The sequence below is a fragment of the Balaenoptera musculus genome, chromosome X (assembly GCF_009873245.2).
Source record: "Balaenoptera musculus isolate JJ_BM4_2016_0621 chromosome X, mBalMus1.pri.v3, whole genome shotgun sequence".
In the NCBI taxonomy this organism is placed as follows: domain Eukaryota; kingdom Metazoa; phylum Chordata; class Mammalia; order Artiodactyla; family Balaenopteridae; genus Balaenoptera; species Balaenoptera musculus.
The window spans coordinates 70,690,177-70,703,947 of record NC_045806.1 but is presented as its reverse complement, the minus strand read 5'-3'; the positions used below and the strand labels follow the sequence as shown (position 1 = coordinate 70,703,947).

Here is a 13,771-nt window from a genome sequence, read left to right as displayed (position 1 = left end):
TGGATACTGAAGACTAAATGTCAGGAAAATATGCTGGATACTGGAGATAAAAGTGGTCAGCAAAACAAAGGCACAGTCCCCACCTTCACAGTGGTTATTAAATTTCCAAAGCATTTTAGCTTTTCCAAAAAATTCTTGCATATTTTGCTCATTTTTGCCCTTCACAACAATCTTGTAAGAGACATCCATAGGTCCATCTGATCGATAAGAAAACAAAGACTTAGAGATGTTAAGTGATTTGCTTGTGATCAGAGAGCTAGCTGTTAGCAGTGAGGGATTAAACACAAGATCTCTGACTACAAACTCAAGACTCTTACCACTATAGCAGTATTTCCAAAAGTGTACTTCATGGAACACTAGTTCTCTAAACAAAAAGGTTCTTTTAATCAAAAAAAGACTGAGAAACTGTGTATATTACATCTTATAGATTCATAGAGCAAATTAACAAAGTATAAACCCTGAGAAGACCCGTGGTAAACAAACTTGTTTATTTTTACTGAACCCCATATTTCCCAAACTTATTTGACCCCAAACCCTCTCTGAAGAAAAAAAAATGAATCCACAGTGACTCAGGAACTGATGATAAACTTAGTATATTGGATGCAGGGTGCGGGCGGTGTTTTGCAGAAAGGACATGTATGTTGGAGAGTTGCACAGTACATTTCTAAATCTATGCATGACCATGAATGTGTGTGACTGTAGAAGACTATGATATCTAGAAGATATGATATTATAACACTAGATATTGTGAAAGAAATGAGATATATGTGGTGAGACAATGAGGCCTATGTGCATTATCAGGATGATGGAAAATTTAGGGTACCAACAAGAAAATGGAACTGAGAGAGTCCCCCTGACCCTCTTTCTTAGCCACCTCCAACACTTGCTCAAGATTGAGAAGATCAAATCTTCCTCTAACCAAACTTTCCCTTAATGGCTGATTCTAGGACTAGAGCAGTAAATCTACCAAATGAGCCTGGAGTATCTTGTAGTGCTAGAAAGTAAAGAAGGGCTCAAAAAATTTACAATGATAGGGGCATGTAGAAGGTACCCAGTGGCCAACTGAAAGAGTGCCCAATGGCCAAAGCTAGAAAAATTTAAGCAATAAAATAAATAATGTAGCACTGGATTATGATCTAAAATATAAATTAAATACTTATGAGACCATAGTGAAAAAAAATGAATGAATAAATATTAATAAGAGATAAATCTCCCTTGCAGAAGAATTCCAAATAATTTCTGCAAATACTCTGCCTTTAAGAATGTGAAGCATAACTAACTCCCTGCTCTTTAACTGTGGGCTGCACATAGTGACTTCCTTCCAAAAACTTCCAAATAGTACAGTCAAGAAAAAGGAAAAAAGTAACTTTACAGTGGAGAAACCTAACAAACACTACAGGAACCAGGTGATCAAGTCAACCTCAACAATGATAAGTCATAATGATAGTATGTACCTTTGATATGATGTGTTGAAAATGGAATATTACCTCTGTGGTCTTCCCTCCAAAAACCTAATTTAACAATGAGAAGAACACCAGGCAAGCTCCCATTGAGGGGCATTTTACAAATATCTGACCTGTCTCCTCGAAACTGTTAAGGTCATCCAAAACAAGGAAAGTCTAAGAAATTGTCATAAGCCAAGAGGAGTCTAGGGAGACATGATGACTAAATATGAGGTGGTATCCTATATCCTGGAATAGAAAAAGGACATTAGGGAAAAATTGAAGAAGTCTGAATAAACTATAAACTTTAACAATAGTGTGTCAATACTGGTTCATTAATTGTCACAAATGATTCATTAATTGTAAAATATTAACAACAATTAGGAAACTGGACACAGGGTGCATGGGAAGTCTTTCTACCTTTGCAATTTTTCTGTAAATCTAAAACTGTTCTAAAACAAAAACTTCATTAAAAAGAAAAAAAAAAATTGCCTCTAACCATTTTTGTGCCAAGCCCAACTTAATTAAAAACTGCTTTATCTCTACATGAATAGGAGTCCAACTTAGTCCCAAAAATCACAAGCAGTGATTTTTGAAGAGGGAGAGCTGGACAAACGAATTAAGGAAAGCACAATTTGAGTTAATGCAACCAAAAAGTAAAATATGTATATACAATTTTTTAATGGGCTGCCTCAAACAGATGTCCCAAATCCCTTCATATAATGTTCTGAATACAGTGGGTGCTTTATTGCCAAAAGTAATCCATGATTAAAAAATAAAAACTACTAACTTCTTTACACGTAATATGTTAGATACATCAATATGTGATTTAATGGGTATTTGTAAAACTCTTGCAGCATAAAGAATATAAAATGGCTATATATGTTTTTTAGGCTAATTTCATTTTAAAGCAGTATAAGCATACAGCTCTACTGACTAACTGTATTGTAGAAATATACTATTTGGTTAGAATTAGCCATTTTAAATGAAAACGTCCAAGTTATTTGATTTTCATCAAATAAAAATCAAAGAATAACTTTGTTTATATATTTAAATAAAAATATTGTCACAGGGAGAATATTTGGTAATGATAAATCAGTTTAAAATGCTTTAAACTCTTCTAATTGCAATAAATCAAAGCACGACTGCTATTATTAATAGGTTTCAATATTTTATATGTTTTAACATCTTTTAAATATTTTAAAAAATATCTAGAACACTATATATCAGATGATCTATCAGTTTATATCATAAATTATGAGATATCAACTTACATGAATCTGTTGATTGAGCTATATACAGTTTTTACATCTTAGTTTTCTAATGGATTTATTAAAATAATGTTTTACATTTTGTGGCTGAATCATTTTGTACTTGCCCCCTTTTGAACATTACAATTAGTTAAAAAACAAAAATTCCCAATAATAATCCAAAGTAACAGCAGATCTTTGTAGTCCTAATATGCTGGGAGGAGGTGAACACTTTGAGTAAGTTTATTCTTTGTATTGAAAACTCGGTGTTATCAAAAACAGAAAGCAGGACACGTCTTTAAGGCACTTCACATGTATGCAGGACTGTTGAGCACGTTGCCATGGAACATAACTCCTTCAAGGACTACAAACCAAAGAACGGCCATTTTGGCATAATAGTCCCATTTCTGAACATTATTTTGTAGCATTCATCAAGATGTATTACAAACCCTACCAATTTAGGGACAATGCACTGCCTTTTCAAATGCATTCATACTGGGTCTTAGAATCAACTCCATTTTAGCAACTAATTAGTTACACTGACAAACTTTTAAGAATAGGGCTATACAATTTTTAGAAAATGTCACCACTCTCTTTGTAAATTAATGATATGTTCCCCATTGCACAATAATAGGTGGTTATCAACCTTTCCTCTTTATCCTGTCTCAGTCATTTAGTTAAATCTACCCTGCACCCTCCAGAGAAATTCATGGTCTGTCACTCTACTCATTGGTGTCTAGATTTATGGATATTTTAGCAGTCCCTTTATTTTCACATCACTAGGCAACTCTTCTAAGTTTAAAAGAAAGGACTGACTTCACCTGAACATTCAGACAAGTATCCTACTTACAAAAGGCCATTTTCCTTCTATAATTCACTTTCTTTTCCTTTATATTAAAGAGACACACAACCTGAAACCTAATGGATTGCACCTTCACATTATTAAATGGAACATGCAGAACATTACATTATTATGCTACACATAGCCAAGAAATTTTAGTATTCACGGGATTATGGTAATTAAGTCTTCCTTCACTTTGGGTGATGTGACACTTGCTTGACTATAATGTCACTCCACTTAAAGTCTGTGTAAACAACATTATCTTAGTCACTCTGCATTACATTTCCAACTGTGAGCAAAATTACAAGGTCAGAGTGGACAAGAATGTAGGTAATCCCAAGGAAACATCATGTAAATGACTTGCTCAAGGTTCAAACTGGGTTTTCAATAAAAGCAAAAAGGAATATTTTCATACTAATATTATAGTATTATTATCTAAATGCCATCAGTGGCAAAACACCTGGGTATTCTTGGAGACAGTGGTAAAGACAACAGTGTCCATGATTTTGATGTTTTGTGGATAAAACATAAATGTTGTTTGCCAAGGATTCATTCAAGCTAACAAAAGCGTCTGCACTCAATAAGGAGTAGTACATAGAACAACAGCAAATGGTTTTGTAAATAAAGATCGTTAATATCTCAACTGCAAATAATACTTTTTAGAAATGCAGATGAAAAGGCAAAACAGCAATGCTTACATTTCCTCCTTTCCTGTTTTTTAATAAATACTCAGAACCATGATTTTTATTCTTTTTAAAAGTAGAGTAGTAATTTCCCAACAGTCTTATCAGCTACTTTGTGATTATATCCAAGATGTGCTGTCTTAAAAATGCTCTGACCTACAGAAACTAGCTGAAAGACTTTGGAATATCTTGCATTTTTAGTGATTTATTTAGTGCTTATTGAAAAAGTTAGATAACCTGATTAAATCCCCACATAGGATAAGTAAGATCAGGGCAAAAATAGTCTAGATTAACTTGGCACAAGTTCCTCTTCATTGAACTAGTGGAAGTAACACAATGAGCAAAATAGTGGTTTTCAGAGTATGCTTAAACTGTAAAGCAAGGTGCCAATTAGCAAAAATAGCAATGGAAGTTCTTAGATATGGGCCCCACAGTCAGTTCACAAATACGTCAAAGTGGGTAAAAACACTCAAAAGCAACTTATGTGGGATTCTCTAGGCTTAGTGTCACATTTGGACAATGAGGGATACACGTGAATTGTATTAATCCAGAGATCATCTGAACAAAGTGTGTGAACCACAATTTTCTTGTAATATCTGATGTTGAATCTCTGTAGGAGGTCAATTCACTTCCTAGGAAGGCCATAGTCAAACATTTTTTCCCAGGACTATTCATAAAAAAGAGAGGCCCCAAAAAATGTCTTCATCACCAGAGATTAACTGATTTAGATTCTGCTTGCCAGAGTTGCTACCTTCCATAAGTAGAAGCTTCACTAAAAACATAACTATGTTCAATATCCTCATAGATAAACAGAGTTTCCTTTTTAAAAGTCATTGAAAATAATAGGTATTCTGTGCTTGAGATAGGATACACTTGTGTGTGTGAATGTGTGAGTGTTTGTGAGTGTGTTATATTTGCAATTCTGGGAGTTTAAATAAAATCAGTTTCAACTCTCTCCCTTTTATACTTTAATCTCTTACAATATTAGATAGGTTTCTAACTGAGTGTTCTTTCCGGCACACATAGAATCTAAGAAAGCCTGAAAGCTCTTTGTTAAGCCTCAGGTTAAAGATCCAGATCTTTCTAATGAAAAGTCTCTCCAAACACAAAATCAATTACTTACCCTCCCCCATCCAAAAAGAAATACAGAACAGTCAACCTGAGTCCTCCCTCTACTTTAAGTAGCTATGTGCAGCACCATAAAAGCACTGTTAGAATCAAATCTTAAGTGAGCTGAAAATACTGAATATTCTTTTCTCTGAATCTGAAACGCATAAAAAGAGCTTGAAAAGAAACACAAAGCCACAAAAAATAGTGGTTGAACTTTCATTGTATTTTCAGCATTTGCAATGTAATGCTTCAGGGTGTGGAACATTCAAGATTAATTCAAGATGGTGTGTTGCCACTGACTAGTCCTTATAATGCTGAGCTCCTGCTCCCATCTTCTTTCCCACCCCCACCCCCAATTGTCCTTGCATTAAGAGGAACACAAAGATAAACAGGATAAACTCATGATCTTAACTAAGGGTGTTACAACAGTTTCACAAATTGATAAAATTCAATTTTGTCTTTATGTTTTATGCACAATAAGTAAATTACAGCTTCAAGGAAAGGGGGCGATATGTATCATAGATCAAAGGTTATAGTATGTCTCTAAGAGATAGCTTAGTCCAACATCCTAATTTTACAGATGCAGCAACTGAGGTCCCAAGCCATAGAGTGATTTGCAGGGTTGTTTTAAGGCCATGAACTTCTGACTCGTTTTCCAGAGCTCTTCCTGCTATACCACAATATCTCATCAAATGAGGCTTTATGGGAAAGTGCTTTGAAACCTGGAAAATACTTTACAAATTTTACATAGTATCCTTATGCTTATCTGAACTGCATATACTTTTAAACGAAAAATAATGACACAAATATATAGTATCAGTAAACATTGTTATGTACACTGTGATCAGAATCAACGTTTCGTCTGTAGTGTATAATCATGAAAGAGAATCAATGAAAAAGAATTATTGTTTTCTTCAAAGAAATTTTTGTTTAAAATACCTACTACATTTTCAAGAATCTTGGGAAATAAGAGCTCTCGTAAAATGCTAGTGGGAGGGTAAATCAGAACAGCTTTAGAGAGCAATTTGGCAGTAACTATTAAGTTGAAGATGTGCATAGCCCACAGCTCAACAATTTCACTTCTGGCTTATACACCAGAGAAATTTTCCCACAGGGGCACAAGAAAACATGATGCCCATTACAACAAAAATTAGAAACAACCTAAGTGTTCATCAATACAGTAAAAAATAATCAAACTGTGGTATACTCATAGAATGAAAGAGTATAGTGGACAATTTTTAAAAATGAACTAGATCTACGTGTATCAATGCAGATAAATCTCAAAAACATAATGCGAAAACAACAATTACAAAATGATACTATAATACCAAACCATTTAGGTACATTTTAAAAACACAAAAATCAATGCTGCATATTATTTACGTATAAATACACATAAAATTTAAAAACATAGCAATGATACACACCAATTTTAAAGCAGTGGTTACTTCCAATGAAGGGTGAAGTATAATAGAAAGAATATTAGTGTTAATCATATCACTAATGCTTTACAGAAACATCTGTATCTGTAATTTTTTCAATTGAGCTCTGAATCAAATGTAGCAAAATGTAGACCTGATTATTGGTCCACAGGTATCTCTCATTATTTCCTGCTCTTTCTATTTGAACTATTTTATAATTAATGTTGCTAACTTTACACACTACCAAAGTGATGTTACCAAAGTTGATTTCAGAATAGAAATGTCATTTTTGATAAGTCAGAAAAAGTATATATATATATATATATATATATATATATATATATATATATATATACATATATATATATGTATATATATATATATATATATATATATACATATAATGTATATGTATATATATAAATGTAATGAAATTAGGTGTTTTGGTAATTAGTCTGATTCCAGTTGTCAGGTTGTAAAATATATTGATCCAAAGTATATGAGCTTTGAAATCAAATGGCCTTGATTCAAATGCTGGCTCTGGTATTTGTAGGCTGTGTGGCCTTAGATAAATCACTTAACTTTCTCTGTACCTCAATGTCATCATCTGTAAAACAAGAATCACAATAATAGCACCTGCCTTATAGGGCTGTTATGATGATTAAATGAACTAATACATGGAAAACACCAGGGATATCATGTTCGAAAAATGTTAGATATTATAAAAAGCACTAGTTCATCAAAATTTATCCTGAATAACCTTATTTATATGTGTACATTGGTCAAATGCATCAAAAAGTCACTTATTTCTTAGATTCTGTATCTTTCAGGACTAGCCAATTAACTAAGAATCTCCACTTGTTGGAGTTTTTAAGGAATGGTTTTAATTAATTAATACATTTAAACGTAGTTCATCCCTATCACACAACAGATTACCTGTGGTCAAAACTATCTGATGATCTAGAAAGGGTACCACTGTCCACCCAAATTTTATTTAAGTAAAACATCAGCTATTTTGCACATTGTCATATGTGTTGACCAGTTGTCCAACAATTTATCATCTTTCGTATGTTTTTGTGTTAAATCTGCAAGTAGAATAATATGTCAACAAATGAGGGGTGGGTTTTTTTTTTAGTTAATTTAGTATTTGAGATTGTGAATTCTTTTCTTTCTCTTTCTTTTTTACTTTTCTCTTTTTTTTAAGTCCTCTGATAAACGTTTCTCAACAAAAATGACAATATTAATTTACCATCCTGACTAAGGATTTGTGGTACAGATCATAGGGGTCATTAAAGCAGGTTTAGCAGTGGGTTTTTTTTTTTTCTGGTTTTCTTTTTTTTCCTAGAGAGGTTGGAATTTAATTGTTTCCTTTTTAGACAAATATTCTTTTGGATTGCCAGTGATGAAAGGGGCATACAGATGTCAAAAGCACTGTAGCATAGTGGGATTATGTGCTAAGGTCCAGGGCAGGACAGACAAACAATCAAAGTCTCAGATCAGTCAAACAGTTACCTCAATAAAATCTCAAATGACCAGCTTTTGTTTTATCTTTGCCAATGCCTATCAAAAGTTCAAATGAAGTTTTGTTGTGCTAACTACTTACATTTCTTTTATTTCTTACTTTAACCATTTGTAAAAACAAAGGAATTTCACCAGATAAAATAGGGAATTTGTTTAAAGGCAAGCCAATTTAAAATAAAACAACACATGCTATATACATGGCTTTCTTCCTATTAAAACACCATAAATTGGTCTTTAAATAGTAGCCTTAATGACATTATATGACAGAGCCTAACTTAAATATTCTCTTTTGGACATAGAAGAAATTATCTTTCATACTGCATTGCACTGATAAATATGAAAATGAAAAATTCATAATTTTATCTTAGCTTTCAAACCACATTAAGGGAAAAATATCTTGGCTATTTCCATGTAGTAAGAAAAAAATCACAAAGTGCATAACCACCATTTTGAGTATCAGGAGAATTATTTACAAGCACTCCACTTATTATTTATTTACTTTACCTGAATTTTCCATCATCAAGATCTTTGGGTGCATTTATAACGTACTGTGATTTTCTAAACCGCAGTACCTAGAGGACTTAAGTTTAAAGCAGAGGTCGCAAACTGATAGCCCATGGGCTAGATCCAGACCACAGATGGGTTTTGCTTTGCCTGCATAGTGTTGCTTTTTATTGAGTTAGTTACCAACATTTAAGAATTGGAGAATTTCATATAAAAATCTGGATTGCCAGTTTCTCTTAAAAAGTCAAATCTTAACAACAGTGGGCCTGCATTCCCACCTGGTAGCAATCAGCTGAGCTGAGTAATAGCTGCCACCTTTGGAAAGAATATATGCTCTCTAGGTCACCATAGTCCCCACCACTCCCTATTGCTTATGGCCTTTCATTTATGCTACCACCCTTGTCTCAGTAGGCATTAGAGTTTGCAACTCTCCTGTTTCTCTGTAGTTTATTTGAGTGTCAGCACACATACTTTCAAAAACATTTCACAGTTTTTCTCAGATTACAGTTAGTGTAAAAACTCATTACATATACATATATATATATATATATATATAATGTGTGTTCTGATTAATCTAGAAATAAATCTATACAGTTATAAACTACTGTTATGCTTAATTAAAAACAAGAAGTTGACATTCATTTACATATCATTTTACTAAAAAAAAGTCAATTTCAATGCCTGAATTCAATTGCATTCGTATAAAATCAAAACACTTACTTTCAATATCCCAAACCTAATCTCAAAACTCAATCCACTTAAACATTTTCAGTTAAAATCATTCATTAATGAAATCTAGTGGGTTCTAGTCTCCGCCAGCATTGAAGTCACAGTTTAAAAATAAGTTTAGCACTTAAGGAGGCACATCCACTGCTTCAGGTCACGTGGGTATTATTTAGTGTGCATGATAAATATTTAAGAGTAATATTTAGTACAGAAAATGCCCCAGATATTAGAAACACCACCATGATGATTTTCATTTTCTATGTTGAAAACCCAGGATAAATCACATGGTGTGGTCCCCATCTCTCTAACAACCCTATGACATTTTTCTTGTAGAAAAATACAGATAAAACATGCATCATGAGCAGCCCTGAAGGAAGGGGGTAAAGTCACCATAGGGTGATTTAACCTGAGAAGGGTGTGTGGCAGTCAATATCAAACTGTACTTTAGAATCATGGGTTGCCCTCCTTCTCCCTTGCATCTCTGAGTTAACTGCCCATTCTTTGTTCCCATTACAACCGAAAAGGTATGAAGTCTGGAGCAATATGGTGTCTCTGATTGCAATTTAACTGAAATTGTCATAGATATTTTAGGAAGTTTCAAGCATAAATCTTAGAGTTCCAAATATTTTTAAAATGTATTTTTAGAGAAAAAATAATTTCAAATATTTTAGAACTAGTAGCATGCCTACAATATATATCTGTGCTTAATGCTTAGAAAGATTCCAGAAGATTAGAAGGCCTGGGTTTTTTTGGGTTTTTTTTGCCATTATTGCTGTAGCACACTTAATAGCCTGTGCTGCCCTGCAAAAGTGAATGTACCTTCCTAAGCATTTCAGAGCCATGGGGCAGGTGAATTACTTTCCCATTATTTTACATAGATGTCATGATTTTTATGTCAGTGACCCTTACTCAGCCCCCATCAACTTTGCAGCCTTTCTCTAGCTTCTGCTTTAGTTCCCAGGGAAGGAGTTGCTCTCTGTGGCTGGAAGTCATCTCCCAACTACGCGTTCCTGGGATTCACTCCCAGTTAATACATATGAATGATCACTAACTGGCAATAGTGAAACCGTGAAGACCCCAATTAACTAGAACCCTCAAATGGATAGACAGGTTCTAATTAGCTATTTGGATTTCATTTTTCTTATTATTAACTAAAGATTAAGCAAGATTCAATATTTGCTGCTGAAAATTTTAAATGGCTCTACTTTTCTACCTTAGTAAGTATAGTACAGGGAATAAAATTACTGAAGTTGGGCTGAATCTGTACAAGCTCCAGGACATTCCCAGGAAGTTGATTTTTAAAAAATAAATACATAAATACCTGTTAACAGCTTGTTTTCTTGTCATTTGCCTCTTCCTTCTAAAAGGAGAGTGTAGCAAAAAATAAATAAATAAAACTGGTTAATTGAGAGTTCTGGTTAGTAGCTTCCAATTAATCAAGGCTTTATTATATTTCACAAAAAATCTTCTTAAATTCCGCAGAAATTTTAGATAGGTTACACACAATGAAACACCAGCAGGGAAGAGCACAAAGAAGGTAGGAAAGCCTGAATTGCTATTAGATAGTGTTTTAAATATATGAATAATGTTATTACATTTCTGGTCTAATCCCCATTGAGTAAAGAATAATGTGAAATGTCATGTGGTTTAGGGCTTTTCTATACATGAAGGCAAGGAAATATGGTTGTAAATTTCTGTTGAAGAAAATGGCCTCGGGTCATAACAATTCCAAAAAAAGATTCAGCAATATTGTGTCTTTCCCCTTTCTCTCAAGAGCCTTCCTTCTCATCCCATTGGGTATTCCAACACTTTTTAGGGAACAAAAATCCCTTCTAGTTTTTTTTCTCATTTTTATTCGGCCAACAGGATGATGAAAGTAAGCCAATATCAATGTTATGCCTTAATTTCCTAAATATGGAGCCATTAATCACACAGCTCACTATATACTGATTTCTGAAGCAATACTGAACTATCTTACATCTTCTCCAAAAGGGTTACACATGCACACACACACACTCAGACACAAACACACATACACAGTCATACACACATCTGCACAAAATAAGTTAAACACATACAAAAGAGATCAATAAAAAACCCACATAATTATCTTAGTTAACAAAACAACCATTCTTTCCAGTAGTATAGTATTTCCCAGTGTTCCTAAACCCTTTAATAAAGAACAATGAAATTTAAAATGACAAGATACAAAAAAAATATAAGTAGTGTAATTTGGCTATTCTGAGCCTTATTGCACTTCTTAGTAGTATAGAAACAGGAACCTCCTTCTAATGTCCACTACAAATATATATGGTTAGCTCATCACCCCCTTCATAATCTCTTCTTCTAATAGCCTTTTTGTTAAAAGACTCCTTTCAGGTGTTTGTTTTTGAAAGGCAACTGCTTCCCTGCTTAAAGGCCTATGGAAACATTTTTTAAAAAACCCACAGATGCAAACATGTATCTGGGGTTGCGGGGGAAAGGAGGTGGCAGTGAAGGAAGGTGAGCATTTTTTCACCTACTCTTGTGTTCTGTCACTTGATTGTCAGAACTATTTGATTTTGCTTTATAATTCACTCACACAACCTGTTTTGAAATTACATTTTCTTAAAGTAGAATATAGTCATACATACCAAGTTAATGATAATGCATACTTCCTTAATCCAATGGGCTTTATATTGGAGGACTTTTTCCCTTTTACCAGAGATCCTCCTTTTTTAACTATAAAATTTCCTGAAGACAACAGAACATTTTTGACTGTCACCATATGTACATAATTATACTAAGTTAAAAAATAATTTAAATCTTCTATAGCTTGAGCTTCATAGATTATTTAAGCATAGATTTTGAAATTACCAAATACTGAAACATTCTTGTTAGAATTATACAATAAATATATAAACATCCATGAGTTAACTGTCCTTTTATTAAGGATCTTAAACTTTCTTAGAAAATTAGGAGTTTACCTTGACTTTTGAAAATTTCTCATTTGTCTTGTCAAATGTGAGAATGCATTTTACAATACTGCCTAACACTAGCTATAATTCTAGGACTTTAGGGACCACAAGTTAAATACATATACTTTATTTTTGACATTCAAAATAAAACGTGACTTCTATATTTCTGAATTTGTTCAGAAGCAGTATCGTTCAATCAGAGTAGTAACCATATATTTAAAATTCCAAAAGATCAATAAAACGTTTCCTATGCTTTGATATATGTAAAATGATTGTACACCTCAAAAATACACAAATTTGATTTGCCAGTTACCTCGATAAAGCTGGAAAAACGTCTCAGGCTTTTAAATGGGAGTCACCTGTTAACCTGGCATATATGACCATACTTTGGGGACTACTAAATTAGGCTTTAGCTGTTCCTCATACAGATAAGATCTTTTAGTCATGTAATGTATTTTCCTGGCCCAATACAATAAACAAAATGTTGATTTGGGAACAAATATGATAAATAAATAGGACATAAGTCAAGCAATGCCCTGCCCCTACCCCTAACTTCATCTGTAGGGGATAAATGATCAGTAAATACGTGTTGGTAAAATTTTTTTAGTTTCTCTCTGGAGACATGATTAAATCATGTTAACTTTTGCATTTCCAGTGTTGGAGGTTTTGGGGAGCTTCCCTCACTCTTAACTAATAATTTTATTCATTTTATATGTCAACTCTTGCTCCACAGCAGCTTTTATAAACCTGTTTAATCTCTTTAGAGATCCTGGAAATTCTTTGACAAGAATGTATGTCAAAAGAAAAAGGAACTGAAAGAGGCCTGGATATTTTAGGCTTATTTAAGTTTCCAGAGGGTATCCAAACAACCTCTTGATCACTTAAGTCTCTAAAGGCATGATCTTCCGATTCAAGAACCTGAAAAATAAAACTATTTTCCTCCTTTCAGAAATTTATTTTTCCTAGAACTATTTGAGAATAACAAAAACCTTGGTCATACTAAATATGTTTCTTCTGAAATACTTTGGTGCATAAGCTTGACTCTTTAAATGTCAGTGTGATTTAAAGTCACAGTATACAGGGAAAAAAAAGGGAAAATTACATACGAGATGGGTTGATAGTAAAGATAAATGAGCTTACAGCATTTTAAAATTTTTGTTCGTAAGAAGGGGATTTCAATACATATATATTATAAGTATCAGTCACATAAATTAACTTTAATTATTAGATAACCTATCTGAAATCATTTCTAGTGTATAAAGTTTTAACATTAAAATCCTTCAAAACCTTCATAAATTTTAAATTATTTATTGTTG

The 13,771-nt window shown here is 33.2% G+C and overlaps 1 protein-coding gene across 1 annotated transcript in view; it reads right to left on the bottom strand.

The window, feature by feature from the left end:
* DACH2 (dachshund family transcription factor 2) overlaps window positions 1-13,771 on the bottom strand; it is a 605,734-nt gene that overhangs the window by 435,774 nt on the left and 156,189 nt on the right. The window contains exon 2 of the mRNA XM_036839293.1: window positions 10,820-10,858. Coding sequence (XP_036695188.1) covers window positions 10,820-10,858 — 39 coding nt within the window. The remainder of the gene's footprint in view (window positions 1-10,819; window positions 10,859-13,771) is intronic.